Source organism: Brachyhypopomus gauderio, chromosome 2, assembly GCF_052324685.1.
Source record: "Brachyhypopomus gauderio isolate BG-103 chromosome 2, BGAUD_0.2, whole genome shotgun sequence".
Classification (NCBI taxonomy): Eukaryota; Metazoa; Chordata; class Actinopteri; order Gymnotiformes; family Hypopomidae; genus Brachyhypopomus; species Brachyhypopomus gauderio.
In genome coordinates, this window is record NC_135212.1 from 29789533 (window position 1) to 29806111 (window position 16579).

At 42.3% G+C, this 16579-nt stretch overlaps 1 protein-coding gene across 1 annotated transcript; it reads right to left on the reverse strand.

Annotated features, from left to right (window-relative positions):
- Nucleotides 1–4915: 4915 nt before the first annotated feature.
- LOC143498238 (uncharacterized) lies at nt 4916–14581 on the reverse strand. The gene is made up of 2 exons (XM_076993691.1): nt 14414–14581; nt 4916–9650 (listed from the first exon to the last, which is right to left on the reverse strand). Exon 2 carries the CDS (start codon nt 9540–9542, stop codon nt 8634–8636), a length of 909 nt encoding a protein of 302 aa, XP_076849806.1. The 5' UTR covers nt 9543–9650; nt 14414–14581; the 3' UTR covers nt 4916–8633.
- Between the last annotated feature and the right edge of the window lie 1998 nt (nt 14582–16579).

Consider the following 16579-nt stretch of genomic DNA (forward strand, 5'->3'; position numbering starts at 1 on the left):
CTGTTCAGAATGCAACTACGCCACCCCTTAGATTAGGAGGAAGGGGGCCTCCCCTCTAGGCCACTCAACTAAATGAGTGTATAAGCCAGCCAATAAAACACATCGACCACGAGAGATGTTTAAATCACAACATACAATTTATTTTAATAAATTACCACAGAGAAGATATCTAAAAAAACACTCAATAATAACTTTACTCTGTGTGGAATTCAGCTGGTAAAATATGTAAATGTTTACTGTCAGTGCCGACTATGGGTGCAAAACACAGCGTGGCCAAGGAAATGTCTCAACCCACGGAGTCCTCACACCATACCAAATTAAAACAACCAACACCACCGCACACCATTCAACTAACCACAAATCAACCAAAGATCACCCACAGCAGCCCCACACATCAAAATGACACTCCAAAAAGAGAAAAGAAAGACACACTAGAACTTCCGGGTGGTCCACTCCTTGGCCACAAAACAATGAAAATAGCAAAAACACAAATAAACAACCTCGTAGTCAGCAACCTATGGTATAGTATTACAATGTCAACCGGTCATTCCCGTATCCAGATCCCAACACAGAGAACAATTTAACAAACAATCGGTGGCTCAGCACTGCACTAACTGTATATCTTCTCACTTATAAAACAAATAAAATAGTCTTAATTTAAAAGGGAGAAAACAGTGGCCCGCAAGCACCAAGCAACGCGATCCCGCCCCAGAAAGCACGCCGCTGCCGACGCCGACACTGCAACGTGCCGCAAGCGAAATGCTCCCGCAGTTGATCCAGTTACACTTATTCTTCCGTCGCCCTTCGGTAGCAAATCCAGCCAGCAAACCAGCATGAACCAACTCTTTCCACGACGATGATGCCATGGTGAACCAGCACGAACCAAACTCTTTCCACGGCGATGATGCCACGGCAAACCAGCATGAACCAACTCTTTCCACGACGATGATGCCATGGTGAACCAGCACGAACCAAACTCTTTCCACGGCGATGATGCCACGGCAAACCAGCATGAACCAACTCTTTCCACGGCGATGATGCCACGGTGAACCAGCACGAACCAAACTCTTTCCACGGCGATGATGCCACGGCAAACCAGCATGAACCAAACTCTTTCCATGGCGATGATGCCACGGCAAACCAGCACTCTTCTGCCTTGGCCCTAGTGTATCTAATCCCACCTAATTGGGCTCACTCTTATTGCTCCCCTAGCGTCACGGTGCACTCTCAACAGTGGGCGTGGCCTGTAATTAATACTCACCGCTGACCCCAGATACAGCAACAACAATATTATGGTCTTTCAGCCATACCACATTTACTACCACAATAGTTTTAATTAGTTCTTAATAGTTTTATCATTTTAAAGTTTGCATTTGGTTTTAAAGTTTGCATTTGGTTTTTCTGCTCGCTGTGTGCAAAAAGTGCTGCGGAACCCAACACACTGTATTAAACTTTGTACTGGATTTATCGTAAAATGAGCTTTGTACTTCTCCTTGTGGCTCTGAGCTCTCGAGCGCTCGAGTTTAGCGTTTGTGACTGTGTTTAACATCTGCCGCGAGTGTACCTGTGCTGCCTGTGCTATGTGGATTATTACAAGTTCTCACTGGAAGCCACATCAGCAAAGTCAGTCTACTACAGAAAGAAATTTGAATCATCTGCATCCAACCCACGCAAGCTATTCAGTATTTTTTCTTCACTCCTTAACCCTCCCTCACCCCCTCCTCCATCCTCTCTCACTCCTGAGGATTTTGTCATCTTCTTTGAAGAGAAGATTGCAGCAGTCCGTCAGTCCTTCTCCCCAGCTCTCAACCTTCCTACTGGTACCCCTAACCCAACACTCAACTCCTTGGCTTCTTTCTCCCCTCTCTCCTCTGACAAGATACATAAACTTCTGACTTCTAGCAATCCTACTACATGCCCACTGGATCCAATTCCTTCCACTCTTTTCCAGAATATGTCAAGAGAACTACTTCCGTTTATCTCGGCAATCATCAACAACTCCTTAGTTTCGGGTCATGTACCTACCGTGTTCAAGATGGCAAGGGTGGTACCAATCCTGAAAAAAGCAACAATTGACACCTCTGACATGAACAAATACAGACCGGTATCACTTCTTTCTTTTCTATCAAAAACTCTGGAGTGAGCAGTCTATGACCAATTATCTCTCTTCCTCACCCAGAACCAATTCCATGATCCTAATCAGTCTGGCTTCAAACGGGCACACTCAACAGAAACTGCCCTCAAAGCAGTGACCGAGAAGCTCCATGCTGCCAAGGCTAACAAGCTATCATCAGTATTAATTCTTCTAGATCTTTCTGCAGCCTTTGACACTGTCAACCACAACATCCTCCTCTCTGTTCTTTCTAGCCTAGGTGTGACTGGCTCTGCTTGGAAATAGTTCCAGTCATATCTTGAAGACCGTTCCTATCGGGTAACATGGAGAGGATCTACATCCAATCCATGTAAACTTTCCACTGGAGTCCCCCAAGGCTCAGTCCTACGCTCTCTTATCTTCTCTTTATATACTCGTTCCCTTAGTGACATTATTTTGTCTCATGGTTTCTATTATCATTGCTACGCTGATGACACCCAGCTAATTCTTTCCTTCCCTCATTCTGACACCCAGGTCTCTAGGCGTATCTCGGCATGCTTGGCAGATATTGCTTCATGGATGACTACTCACCACTTGAAGCTCAACCCTAGCAAAACTGAGCTTTTGTTCATTCCAGGAACCCCAAACCCACACAACGACCTCACAGTTTCCTTTGAGAACATCTTGTTAACACCATCAGAAACTGCTCGAAGCCTGGGTGTAACGTTGGACAACGAGTTGTCCTTCTCAACACGTTTCAAAGCTGACCAGATTCTGCAGATTTCTCCTCTGCAACATACAGAGAATATGACCCTTCCTTTCACAGGAAGCTACTCAAGTGCTTGTGCAGTCTCTAGTAATCTCTAAGCTGGACTACTGCAATTCCCTACTTGCAGGTCTTCCTCTACGGGTCATCAGACCTCTACAACTAATTCAGAATGCTGCAGCACAACTGGTCTTCAAAAGTTCTCACGTGACTCCTCTACTACGCTCTCTTCACTGGCTTCCAGTAGCGGCACGCATCAGATATAAAACCTTGATGCTTGCTTACAAAGCCAAAAATGGACTGGCCCCTCCCTACATGATGTCCATGGTAAAAAGCCGATCTGTACAGCGAACACTTAGAACCTCAAGCTTGGCTCGACTTGAAATTCCATGCTTAAAGTCTCATGGAAGACAAAGCTCCAGACTATTCTCCGTCCTGGCTCCAAGATGGTGGAACGATCTTCCATTAGCTGCTAGGACTGCAGAGTCTATTGCTATCTTCAAGCGTAGACTGAAGACTCATCTGTTTGTTGAGTTCTTACCAGAGCACTAATTCAGCTGATACCACTTGCCGTTGTTCTTAAATTGTATGTCTGTTTATGGTTATTTCTGCTTCTTGGCAAATGTCTAACTTGCAAAACACTAGGTAATGATACTGACTCCTGTAGTTTAGTAGTAGTCTGACTCAATGGTGTCTTGAATTCTGGCCTATCTGTACTATTTCCTAGGATGTATTCTGTGATCAGAAGCAAAGCACTTTGTAAGTCGCTCTGGATAAGAGCGTCTGTTAAATTCCGTAAATGTAAATATTACGGGATTATTTATCTGGCTACTACTGGGCTGTTACGGCTGCAACTTCCATTGGGGCTTTATCATGACGACAAGGAGGATAAGGTACTCTTTTGGTGAACTTTTTGCACTCCGAAATGCACAGTGTAAATCTCCTGCTTCGTTATTGATCCATCGTCACCTTGGCATTTTGCGACGACCTAAATATTGTCATCGGGGTCTTGGTCAGACTCATAACTATTATCTGCACCCCAACAATATTCCCTCGCAGTGGTCATTGTGTCGCCGTAAATCTTCCCAGGCGACGGCAGGCTCTACTGATCGCGCAAATAACGGGAACCTGTGTTATGTGTCTACAACATCTCTACATGCTCCGAGTACTGATCATAATCTTAAATGTGCTCTTTTTAATGTTCGTTCCTTAAATAATAAGGCAACGTTTGTCGCAGATATTATTCAGGAACATGACATTGACCTGCTTTGTCTCACGGAAACCTGGCAGAGGTCCAACGAGTATTTTGCGCTTAATCAGACTTTGCCTCCACAGTATCAATACGTGATCAAACCTCATTTAACTGGACGAGGAGGAGGTCTTGCAGTGGTGTACAGCCCTGGCCTCAAAGTGAAAACCGTTTTTATCCCAAATATGACATCGTTTGAATGTTTGGTGCTGTTGGTAACCCTAGAGCTCTTTTTTCTACTGTAAATAGCCTATTGAAACCTGTGAAAAGTTTCCCTATGGCTCCTTCAGCTGAACTCTGCTCTCGGTTCATGGACTTTTTAAATCACAAAATACTTACAAATTACTCCCAGTTCCAGCCCTCTGCAACCAGGCTAAACATTCCACAACTATCTCCTCAGTTCAGCAGCAGCTATTTTTCTACCTTCAATATGGTAAATCAACAGCTTGTTTCAAAGATTATTAAATTCTCAAGGGCAACTTCATGCCAATTAGACCCTTTTCCTACACAGCAGGTGAAAGCCTGTTCTCCATTTATCTGTCCTCTTATTACCAATATTATCAATGCTTCACTTAGTTCAGGAATGGTCCCAGCTTCTTTGAAGCTGGCAGCTATTACTCCAGTTCTCAAGAAGCCTGGCTTAGATCCTGAGAACCTTGCAAATTATAGGCCCATCTCTAATCTCCCTTTTCTTGCCAAACTGTTGGAGCGAACAGTGGCTGCTCAGTTAACAGAACATATTCAATCATGTGATCAAATCAAATCAAATTTTATTTATATAGCGCTTTTTACAACAGTTGTTGTCACAAAGCAGCTTTACAAGTGCCGAGTCCTAGCCCCCAGTGAGCAAGCCAAAGGCGACAGTGGCAAGGAAAAACTCCCTAATTTTTTGCATGAGGAAGACACCTTGAGAGGAACCAAGACTCAGGGGGGGAACCCATCCTCCTCTGGCCGACACCGGTCACCATGACAACAACAACAATGTAGACAGAATGTAGACAGAATGTAAAAGATGCAATAATGTCCATTTAGACAGAATATAAAAGATGTAATAATGTCCATCATGCTGTAGGCATCCGGTTAGGCAGGAGGTAGCCGGCCCAGGATGGATCGCTTGTCTCTCCTCATCTCATTATTCCTCAAGCAGGCGGGCAGCCATGTGGAGAAATGAAACAGGGAAAATTAGCTCTGTATGAGGACATGTACAGGACAGGTAAAATTATAAACATTTCTGGAGTGTGGCAGCAACTCCGGCACTAAGTTAAATTATTACAGCCTAGCTAAAAAAGGCAGAACCAGAAGGTAACATAGGCTTGGGGGCATTCTGAGACAATGGCATCCGTCCACTGCACTGTCAACAAACTTGAGTGACCACGAGCAGTGACAGGATGACAGCACCAGCACCCCAGTCTACCATAAAACCCTTCGTCTATGAACCCCTGGATCTGTACCTTTATCTAAGGGGGATATTAATTATCAAACGCTAGACTAAATAAGTGGGTTTTCAACCTAGATTTAAAGATTGTGACTGTGTCAGAGTCCCGGACACATTTAGGAAGATTATTCCAAAGCTGGGGGGCTCTTCCCCCTGCTGTTACCTTGTTAATTTGTGGAACTAATAACAGACCAGCACCCTGTGATCTTAGTTGACGTGGGGGTTCATAGTAGGAAATAAGTTCCTGGAGGTATTCAGGAGCAAGCCCGTGTAGTGCTTTATATGCTAATAATAGAATTTTAAAATCAATATGAAATTTAACTGGGAGCCAATGCAGGGCTGATAGGACTGGTCTAATATGCTGAAATTTTCTAGTTCTGGTCAGAACTCTAGCTGCGGCATTTTGAACTATTTGAAGTTTATTTAGATTCCTATTTGAACATCCTGACAGTAGTGAATTGCAGTAGTCTAGTCTAGAGCTAACAAAGGCGTGCACCAATTTTTCTGCATCATCCTGTGATAATGCATTTCTTAATTTGGCAATGTTGCGGAGATGTAGAAAAGCTATCCTAGTAGTATTATCTATATATTTATCAAATGATAGGTCGGAGTCGAGTATGATGCCTAGGTTTTTGGCTACTGTGCCAGGTGTAATGGGATAGTCTGCAAGATTAAGCATTAAATTTGGAATTTTCTGTCTTGCGGCCTTAGGGCCCACAAGGAGAACTTCTGTTTTGTCCTCATTTAATTGTAGGAAGTTTAGAGACATCCAGCATTTAATATCTCTTACACAGGCCTCATTTTTTCCTAAACTGAGTTTGTCATCGGGTTTGGCTGATATGTAAAGTTGAGTGTCATCCGCATAGCAGTGAAAATTGACACCATGTTTGTTTATAACTGTGCCCAATGGTAGCATATATAATGTAAATAATAGTGGTCCTAAGATGGAGCCTTGCGGGACCCCATATTTAACCATTGTACGTTTGGATGAAATATTATTGAGCTCTACAAACTGATAGCGATTTGTTAAGTAAGACTGAAACCATGAAAGGGCTGTGCCTGAGACTCCAACCCAGCGTTCTAACCTTTCCAGCAAGATCCTATGATCAATTGTGTCGAAAGCTGCACTAAGATCAAGAAGCACTAACAGTGATACATAGCCTTGATCTGATGCAAGGAGGAGATCATTTGTTACTTTAACTAATGCTGTTTCAGTACTGTGATGGGGCCTAAAACCAGATTGGAACTTTTCAAATATGTTATTCCTATGCAGATATAGGCATAATTGCTGGGCAACAGCTTTTTCTATGATCTTAGATATAAATTATGTGTTTGAAATGGGTCTATAATTAGATAGCACAGTCGGATCAAGATTTGGTTTCTTGATCAGAGGTTTGATAATTGCTAATTTACATGATTTGGGCATGTGACCTATTGTAATGGATGAGTTAACTAAAGTTAGAAGAGGTTCAGTTACAGCTGGTAATACCTCTTTTAATAACTTTGAGGGAACTGAGTCTAGTGTGCAGGTAGTACAATTTAAGGAAGAAATTATTTTCTCTAATTCTGATTTTGGGAGTGGATGAAAAGCATCAAGTTTTTCTCCCGTATGTAAGTATGTAAGTATGTAATTTAAATCAATATCAACCAAACCAGATGACATACCAGTTGTATTGCTAATAAAGGGTTTTATATTTTGTCTAATATTCTCTATTTTATTATCAAAGAAATCTATAAATACATTACTAGTGAGGTTTACTGGAATCTGAGGTTCTGTGCCTGCTTGATTTTTGTAAGTTTAGAAATAGTATTAAAAAGAAATCTAGGATTGTTTTTATTTTTCTCTATCAGTGAGGCTAAGTATGCTGAGCGTGCTTTAGTGAGTGCCCGTTTGTAGTCAATAATGCTATCCTTCCAGGAACAGTGGAATACTTCCAATTTAGTAGATCGCCATTTCCGCTCTAATTTACGTGCTATTTGTTTTAAGTTTCTAGTTTGGTCTGTGTACCACGGGGCGAGCTTTTTGGATCTAGCTTTTTTATATTTTAGTGGAGCTACTATATCTAGAGCTGATCTGCAGGTATTCTCTAAGTAGTCGGTTAGACTATCTAACTCTCCTGGATCGGATGGCGAGTGGGCTAAAGCAGTTAAGTCAGGGTGGGTTTCAATAAACTGTTGCTGTTGATGAATTTATCGAGCGCTTTATACACTGCCGAGGAGACGGGCGGGTATTTATGTTAAGGTGAAAATCGAATTTTACTAAATAATGATCGGAGATTGCTACGGTTTGCGGGAGTATGTTTATATTATCTACGTCGATACCCAGCGTTAATATTAGATCTAGGGTATGATTTCGATAATGTGTAGGTCCTACTACGTTTTGTTTAATGCTGACAGAGTTCAATATAGAAGTAAAAGCCCTTGTCAGTGGATCCTCCGCATTATCAAAGTGTATGTTAAAGTCTCCTACCATTATTATTTTGTCACTACATACTGCTAAATTTGCTGCAAAATCGGTGAAATCATTTAAGAAATCTGAGTAAGGCCCTGGTTGTCTATATACATTGGTTAGGGAAAATGTACTTTTATTTTCAGATGGACTAATTACATTAATAGACTGCATCTCAAATGAGTTTGAGATATCTAAGTATTTCTGATGAATTTCTAAACAATCACGATAGATTATACATATTCCACCTCCTCTGTCTGACAGTCTAGGTCTATGTATATAACTATATCCCACAGGAGTGGCTTCGTTTAGAGTTAAATAATCACCAGAATGAACCCACGTTTCAGTTAGACATAGAATATCAATTTTCTGGTCTGTTATAAGTTCATTTACAAAAACTGCTTTTGAGTTGAGCGATCGAATATTGATTAATCCAATTTTCAGATCGGTCATATAGGTTGTAATAATTTGATGTGAAGTCTGAATATTAGTTAAAAACTTCGGGCGGACTATTTTCTTATGATTTAGTTTAACCCGGGGCACAGACACAGTCTCAATCCTATGGGATCTTGGTGACGCCTCTAAGCAGCTCGCAGACAGTTTTAACCCGTTAGTCTGCGGCCTGGTCGCGACCCTGGACAGTCAGCAGCTCCTAGTGCTACTCTGCCGACTAGCTAACAGGCTATGGGCTATGCTGCAAGATAACAGGGCAGCGCCATCCCGGGTGGGGTGGACACCGTCCCTGCCTAAAAGACCAGGCTTGCCCTCGAACTCTTCCCAATTATTAATAAAGCCCACTTGATTTTCTGAACACCACTTGGACATCCAGCGGTTTAGCGACGTGAGCCTGCTGTACTGCTCATCACCGCGCCGCATTGGGATGGGGCCAGAGCAGATTACAGCATCGTACATCGTCTGGGCTAATTTAACCACCTCTTTAACATTAGCCTTAGTCACCTCTGACTGCCGCAGACGTATATCGTTGGCCCCTACATGTATAACAATCCTAGAGAATAGTTTATGGGCTAACAGTCTAAGGTTGCCACTAATGTCCGGCGCTCTGGCTCCCGGTAAACAGCTGACTGTAACTGCTGGTGCCCCTACAGGAATAGCGACTTTCACGTGTCGGACTATAGAATCTCCTATGACCAGAGTCTCCTCAGAGGGTGTAGCACTGAGCGGGGCAAACCTGTTTGACACGTGAACCGGGGAGTGGTGCTCTGGTGGGCTAGCGCTGGCGTTAGCTGCAGCCCTCGCTCTCCGACTACGCCGCCAAGACGTCACCCATTCGCCCCGCTGTGAGGGCTCTATCGCCGGAGTTGCGGAGGGACTAGTTCTCCCTGGCACGTCCACACCTACTACAGACCCTGTCCCTGTCTCTCTATCCCTCAATAATGAGTGGACGCGTCGCTCTAAGCTTTCCACTTTCGCCACGAGAAAATTTACTAGTTTGCACCTCTCACAAATACTACCACTATTACTGTCGGTGGCGAAAGGGTCTAGACTAAACATGCCACACTCCGAACACGGGAACAAACCAACACCAGCCATGAATAAATCAAAACACTTACCGTGTCTAGCCGATATATAAACTTACGCTAGCTGATTTGTGAAGGCAGAAAGTTGGTCAGCGGCCAGAATAAAACCTGTAAAATTTATCTAGGAAGGCAAAAGGTAAATATTAGCACGTAAATAGATTATTATACTTTAGAAAACAATTTCAAAATTCGCTCCGCAACAGCGTCGGCAGGAAGCAGCGTCACACAGAACCATCACACAGGAAGCAGCATCAGCACTCAACAGACAGGCCCCTGTGATCTGTTTGAGGTCTTCCAATCAGGTTTTAGGAGGAATCACAGCACTGAAACTGCTCTTGTTAGGGTTGTCAATGACTTGCTGATGTCAGCTGACCAAGGACTGTTGAGTCTTCTTGTACTGTTGGACCTTACTGCAGCCTTTGATACGGTGTCTCATAGCCTTTTACTAACTCGGCTCAATAACACGGTTGGTGTAACTGGCACTGCATTAGCTTGGTTTCAATCATATCTTTCTGGTAGGCAGCAGTTTGTTTCAATGGGTAGCTTTCGATCTGACACATGCTCCTTGTCACATGGTGTTCCCCAGGGCTTTGTTCTCAGGCCCCTGCTCTTTATTTTGTATATCCTTCCTCTTGGTGACATCATTAGACATCATGGGCTGCAGTTTCACTGTTTTGCTGATGATGTCCAGATATATATATTTGTTCAAAACCATCCCACAGCTTGCCACCTGGTGCCTTGCTGAAATGCTTAACTGATGTGAGGGCTTGGATGATTGAGAACTTCCTGAGCTTTTGTGTTGCGGGTCCAAAGCTGTGGAATAGTCTTCCCGACGCACTGCGAGCTTGTTCATCTTTAGATGTTTTTAAAACCAGACTAAAAACTCATCTTTTTAACACTAGAAGCGCCAAAGCTCCGGTCATTTGACCGCTGTGACGTCTACTAGAAGCGCCGCCTCTGGTCGACCTAATTATACCTAGAAGCGCCGAGCACCGGTCACTTGACCGCAGCAGCACAAAAAATAATAATATCTTTGCACTGGATCCAATTTCAGAACCCTCCTTTCATGACTTTTCCCAGAATTGTCCTTTTAATAAACTAGTATTTTTACATTGTTAAAAGAAACCCTGCACATGCTAGTTTCAATCGATTTCGCTCGTATCTCTGTAATATTGTCGTCGTCGCCTACACTTCAAGACTGTGATTCTCTTTTCTGCCAGCGGGTGTCGCAAAGATTCGTATGTCATTTAATATTTAGTATAACTAAATAAAGATCAATAGTTTTCAAAACTAAATTATTCAAAGTTCAAACTGATTATTGTGTAAAGACAAAACGGAATTCGTCCGTTGAACGAAAGTGAAAGTGTTTCACTTTCCAAAGTCTTAAAATATATACTTTATTTATTAATATTATTTAATATATACTATATATAAGTTTACATCAATGGTTTTCAAACCGTGAGAGCGTCTTGCTTTGCCTAATAAATGCTTTAGTAGTTTGCAGGAATTCTGCGAATGGTAATTAGCCTACTTATCAAGTCAATATCTCAAATAAATGATCTCTCGGGTATAATCCCTCTTCGCCAGGGCTAGCTGTTAGATACATACATTATGTATGGCTGCTTTTGACACACTGGCATTACAAAAGAATTAAGCAGAATGCAAGTTACGTATGTAAATGCATACCTTTGCGAGCGAAACTGAGATGATGGCATGGGCGGTGCTGTTATGAACACTTTATTCACAATAGCATTCATGAGGCAACGTGAGCTATAAATTCGTCGGGACGCGGCTACACAGTTTGAGTGAAAACTCTGCTTGGGCGATCGAACAGCAACACAGTTTGCTTGAAAGCTCGGTTTTGGCGTTTGAACAGCAACATAGTTTGCGTGACTCCTCGGTTTGGGCGTTTGAACAGCAACACAGTTTGCTTGAAAGCTCGGTTTGGGCGATCGAACAGCAACACAAATGTGCAAAGACTGCACCTAAGCTGTGTTTTGAATGTTGAGTTGTGTGAAGCTGACACACAAATCAAAACAAAGGGAACTTAATTTGAGGTGGTGAACGAAACTTATACAATATACGCTAAAGAGAGACGGGATGCACCCGTTGTTGGCCTGTAGCTGTGTTCTACAACCTCCAAAACCTGGCTGTAATTAATAAATATTGTTCAAACAGTGCATGAACATTAACCACAGCGGTGGAGGTTTATTCTCAAGTTCACAATTCACTACATAAATGTAACTTAATTTGAGGTGGTGAACGAAACTTATGCAATATACGCTAAAGAGAGACGGGATGCACCCGTTGTTGGCCTGTAGCTGTGTTCTACAACCTCCAAAACCTGGCTGTAATTAATAAATATTGTTCAAACAGTGCATGAACATTAACCACAGCGGTGGAGGTTTATTCTCAAGTTCACAATTCACTACATCAATGGAACTTAATTTGAGGTGGTGAACGAAACTTATGCAATATACGCTAAAGAGAGACGGGATGCACCCGTTGTTGGCCTGTAGCTGTGTTCTACAACCTCCAAAACCTGGCTGTAATTAATAAATATTGTTCAAACAGTGCATGAACATTAACCACAGCGGTGGAGGTTTATTCTCAAGTTCACAATTCACTACATCAATGGAACTTAATTTGAGGTGGTGAACGAAACTTATGCAATATACGCTAAAGAGAGACGGGATGCACCCGTTGTTGGCCTGTAGCTGTGTTCTACAACCTCCAAAACCTGGCTGTAATTAATAAATATTGTTCAAACAGTGCATGAACATTAACCACAGCGGTGGAGGTTTATTCTCAAGTTCACAATTCACTACATAAATGGAACTTAATTTGAGGTGGTGAACGAAACTTATGCAATATACGCTAAAGAGAGACGGGATGCACCCGTTGTTGGCCTGTAGCTGTGTTCTACAACCTCCAAAACCTGGCTGTAATTAATAAATATTGTTCAAACAGTGCATGAACATTAACCACAGCGGCGGAGGTTTATTCTCAAGTTCACAATTCACTACATAAATGGAACTTAATTTGAGGTGGGGAACGAAACTTATGCAATATACGATACATGTAAATCACCGAATGGTGATAACGCTCGGTGATAACACGGTCGTTAGGACGTGGGATCACACATCGGCTATTCACCGATCAAACACCTCATTTGAAACGGCAACACAATACGGCAAGATAAAAAAGTGAACATTAGAGAGGACAGAGGCAACTATATTCGTGAAGCCATCCGTATCATTTTAATAATTTTGCGTTTTGTTACGCAAAGGTACATAGCCTACCTTTTATAATGATATTTTTGTAATTATTTTGCCTATTTATGCTTTTTGTTCTTTGTCTAACACAAAACATTATAGACATTTATTTGTAGATTTGTTATGTTCACCATAGCCTACAATTCACTAACATACACAACTTTTAGACATTAAAACTTGAAATGGCGTAACATTGAGTATACAAACAAACTTGCTTTAGCTCGGTCTACGGGCTTCACTTTGCTACTCTGAGTATCGAACAAGCTTTTTGTGGATGTGGGGGTGGAAGGCTGCAGCGCAGTCTGTTTCATTAGCAAGACAAAAGACGTGAACGCTTCACAGTGGGGGTGCGGGCCAGTGGGTTAGTGGTGTGGCGAACGAACATGATAATATAGTGACATATATGCCAACAGAATAACACACAGACAAATAAGCAAACTATTACACTAACCAAGCAAACTATTACACTAACCAAGAAACAAAACTGAAACTATATTTTGCATTTACGTTTTCGCACAAACCAGGAAATGCAATATGAAACTAAACAAAACTGACAATGGGAAAGCTACTGAGAACAAGGTCACAAGGCACTGATTGTAAAAGGTTTAGTCACATTAATTTGTTAACATATTGACGTTACTTGCAAATGTCACCATTACGAATATTTTGTTTGGGCGGCTCATTCTTCCTTTTGTGCAAAACGCCATCTAGCGTTAATTATGTGTCAGTACCAGCTCCCCTGTGTAAAGACTCAGCGGTCTTTTGACCGCCCGAGGCGCGCTTTAAGTAGGTGAAAACAACACGGCGCTAGTAGGAGGTGGTGAAATCGGTCAGATGACCGGCCCTCCGCGCTTCTAGGTATAAGTATGTAAATGAGGCGCGGCGCTTCTAGTGTTAAACTAGCATATACTATGTATCTGTCTCTCTGGTCATTTTAAGTTGTATGTGCACTTACCTTTTTTATTTTATTTTTATCTATTGTACAGTGTCCTTTGGTCACTTGAAAGGCGCTTTTAAATAAAATGTATTATTATTATTATTATTATCAAAACCTTTGATCCTGAGCGATCAGGATGGTGCCCCCTTTTATAATTCATAATAAATCAATATATCCGCTACACTGCCATTATATGTTTGCAATCATTGCCACACAGAGAGGGCAGTGGGAGTTTATCATAATTACTGAGTTGTGCTGGAAAGTCACAGTCAAAATGGTTTGGGGTGTTTATTAGTCTTTGAGAAGTGTGTGTATGTGTGGACTTTCAGGAGACTGTCCACTTGTGTGTGATATACAGCCATAAAGGTCAGCTTGACATGACTGATGGAAAGCCCTTTATCCATTCAACTAGCCGAATCCAATCTTTTCTCTTTGAGTGTGTGTGTTTGTGTGCGTGTGTGTTGTTGGTATGGTACTCAGAGCTGCTCTACACACTTACACACTCCATATACACAATGATTATGTGCTACTGTGAGAGACAGTATTGTTGCACTGATTTGAAACAGGAAGAAACAAACAAAGAGAAGAAATGAGAGGAAATAGGAAATGTTAGAAAAGTCAGAAATGTTGGATTGTTGGCAGACCCGCTCGAGACTCGATTCCTTCCCTTACCTCACGATACTGCATTCACTCTTCATTTTTTCTCTCCTCACCTCTCCTCTCTCTAAAATCCTTTCTCCCATCTTCTCCCCCATTTCTCCCCAGTGGAAGGTAATACGATTAGCGATTGTTTCAGGTGCTGTCAGCAGAGTCAGCTGACACTATCTGTCTGTCTGTGTTTTGTTGACGCCTGTCTTCTGTGCCCTCTGTCTGCTTACACAGATCTGCCTAAGTCACATCCTTCGTGGCTCATCCCACTGTTCTCCTCACTGCCCAACCCCTGCCCCCAGCCAACATCTATGCTCTCCCATGGGTCCCCCTCATCGCTTTGCTCCCGTACACACCAACACACCTCCACTCTGCATTCCGAGCACGAGTTGCATATTGATCCTTGGTGCCTGGCAGCAGTAGTGCTGGGATGAAGAATGGGTCCTCCTCTTCCTCATTCCTGCTGACCACAGTAATCAATCAACTAGCTGAGCAAATCTAGTGCTCAAAAAAGGAAGGAAAAAGTGGAGAGCAGCATAACTGATCGCTTCATCAGGAAGATCCTGCAGGCCCTTCATACCAGAGCTATTTTACTGCTGCTTCCATCAGTAGGAGTAAAAAATGGCAGACATTGCAGTGCATGTGAAAAATTAACACTCTATAATACAAGCACTGCATTAGAGAGAGAGGAGAGAGAGTGAGAAATATTCCTGTGCTAAACCACAACATACACCTCTTTTCTGTATTTACGCTCATTTAAAATGATTTAAAAGTTCCTAACAGCACCGCTCAGACTAACTCAGACTATAAGACCACTTTACAATTCAGAAACACAAGGATAAAAAAGAGTTTTTGTGAACTTGGTTATTTTATGCATTTTAATGTACTTGCTGAAAAACCTACTACTAGCTTAACAGCTAGTGACATTTATGTGTAGTCTATGTCCTTAATGGCTTGTGTTATGACCCATTCTAGGCTATCGGCCTCCACAACATCAAAGGAGAAAAATGAATGACAATGAATAATACTGAATAAAGACAGCACACATGGGTTTCTACCTTTTGTAGCGGATACATATGTTAGTTTATGGATTATGAACGGGGCACCATCCTGATTGCTCAGGAACCAGTATTGTGATAACGGAGTTAGGTGGAATATGGTTTGATCAGTCTCATTACTAAAGGGTTAAGTTCTGGTTCCGCGCAGTGACCTAATACCATCGACCAAAATATGCATTTACCACCGTGACCAGATGAATAAATGTCCACATTTATTAAATGGTTAATATTACAATTGATACAAAGCATATGAATGATTTGGCTCAAATTGAAACTAAACCTATATGTGAATCTACTAATTTAAACCAGGGATATAATAGTGAACAGCAAAGAATATAAAATTAAACAACAATAGCGAATGATAAACAACTGTCGGATCATGAGATTTATTTATTTAACTATCCTAAGGCTTGCCTAACTAGCGTAGGACCCAGGGACGGACACGAGGTCTTTAGAGAGAGAATAGAAAAGAAGAAAGAGGAAGTTTGGGCAGGTTAATGGTAACAGTATTTACTGTTTTGGACTCCGGGAGAAATAGCAGCTGGCAACCCCAAAACAGCATATGAACTGAGCGTCTTACTTCGAAGGAGAGACGTGGTTACGCGGACCAACCGGTGCGCGTTCACGGTTCGTTTCTTGAGGCGGCTAAGGTCTGCGGAGCAGGTCACGTGAGACGGCTCGGGTCGCGGAGGCTTAGCGGTGACGTCACAGTCGAAGCTTGAGGGCGCAGACAAACTTGTGCAGATGACTTGACTGAGAAAGAAGATGAGCTTGACTTGAACGACTAGACGAAATAAAAGTACTTTTGACGACGAAACGTAGAATAAAGAAAATAAAATAGAATAAAGAAGAATCTTCTGTTGGACTCGGTGAGAGCGTTAGTTGCGGTTTCTTGGCATCGCTCTTCTGGACATTGCGGTGTTCGGCGTGAGTCCAGCGAACAGTCGCGATGGTTTGGCGTGTTCGAGTCTTTGAGTCTCGGCGACTCTGGCGAAGTTCTCCAAGTCTTCCCAAATTACCAGGCTGCCAAGCTCATTGTTTCGCTTCGAGCTAGGGCTTTTAAAACAAGTTTTAGGGGCGTAATTGTAAGGCGCTTTCATGTTCATCAGGCCATTGACCATTGGCCTTTATT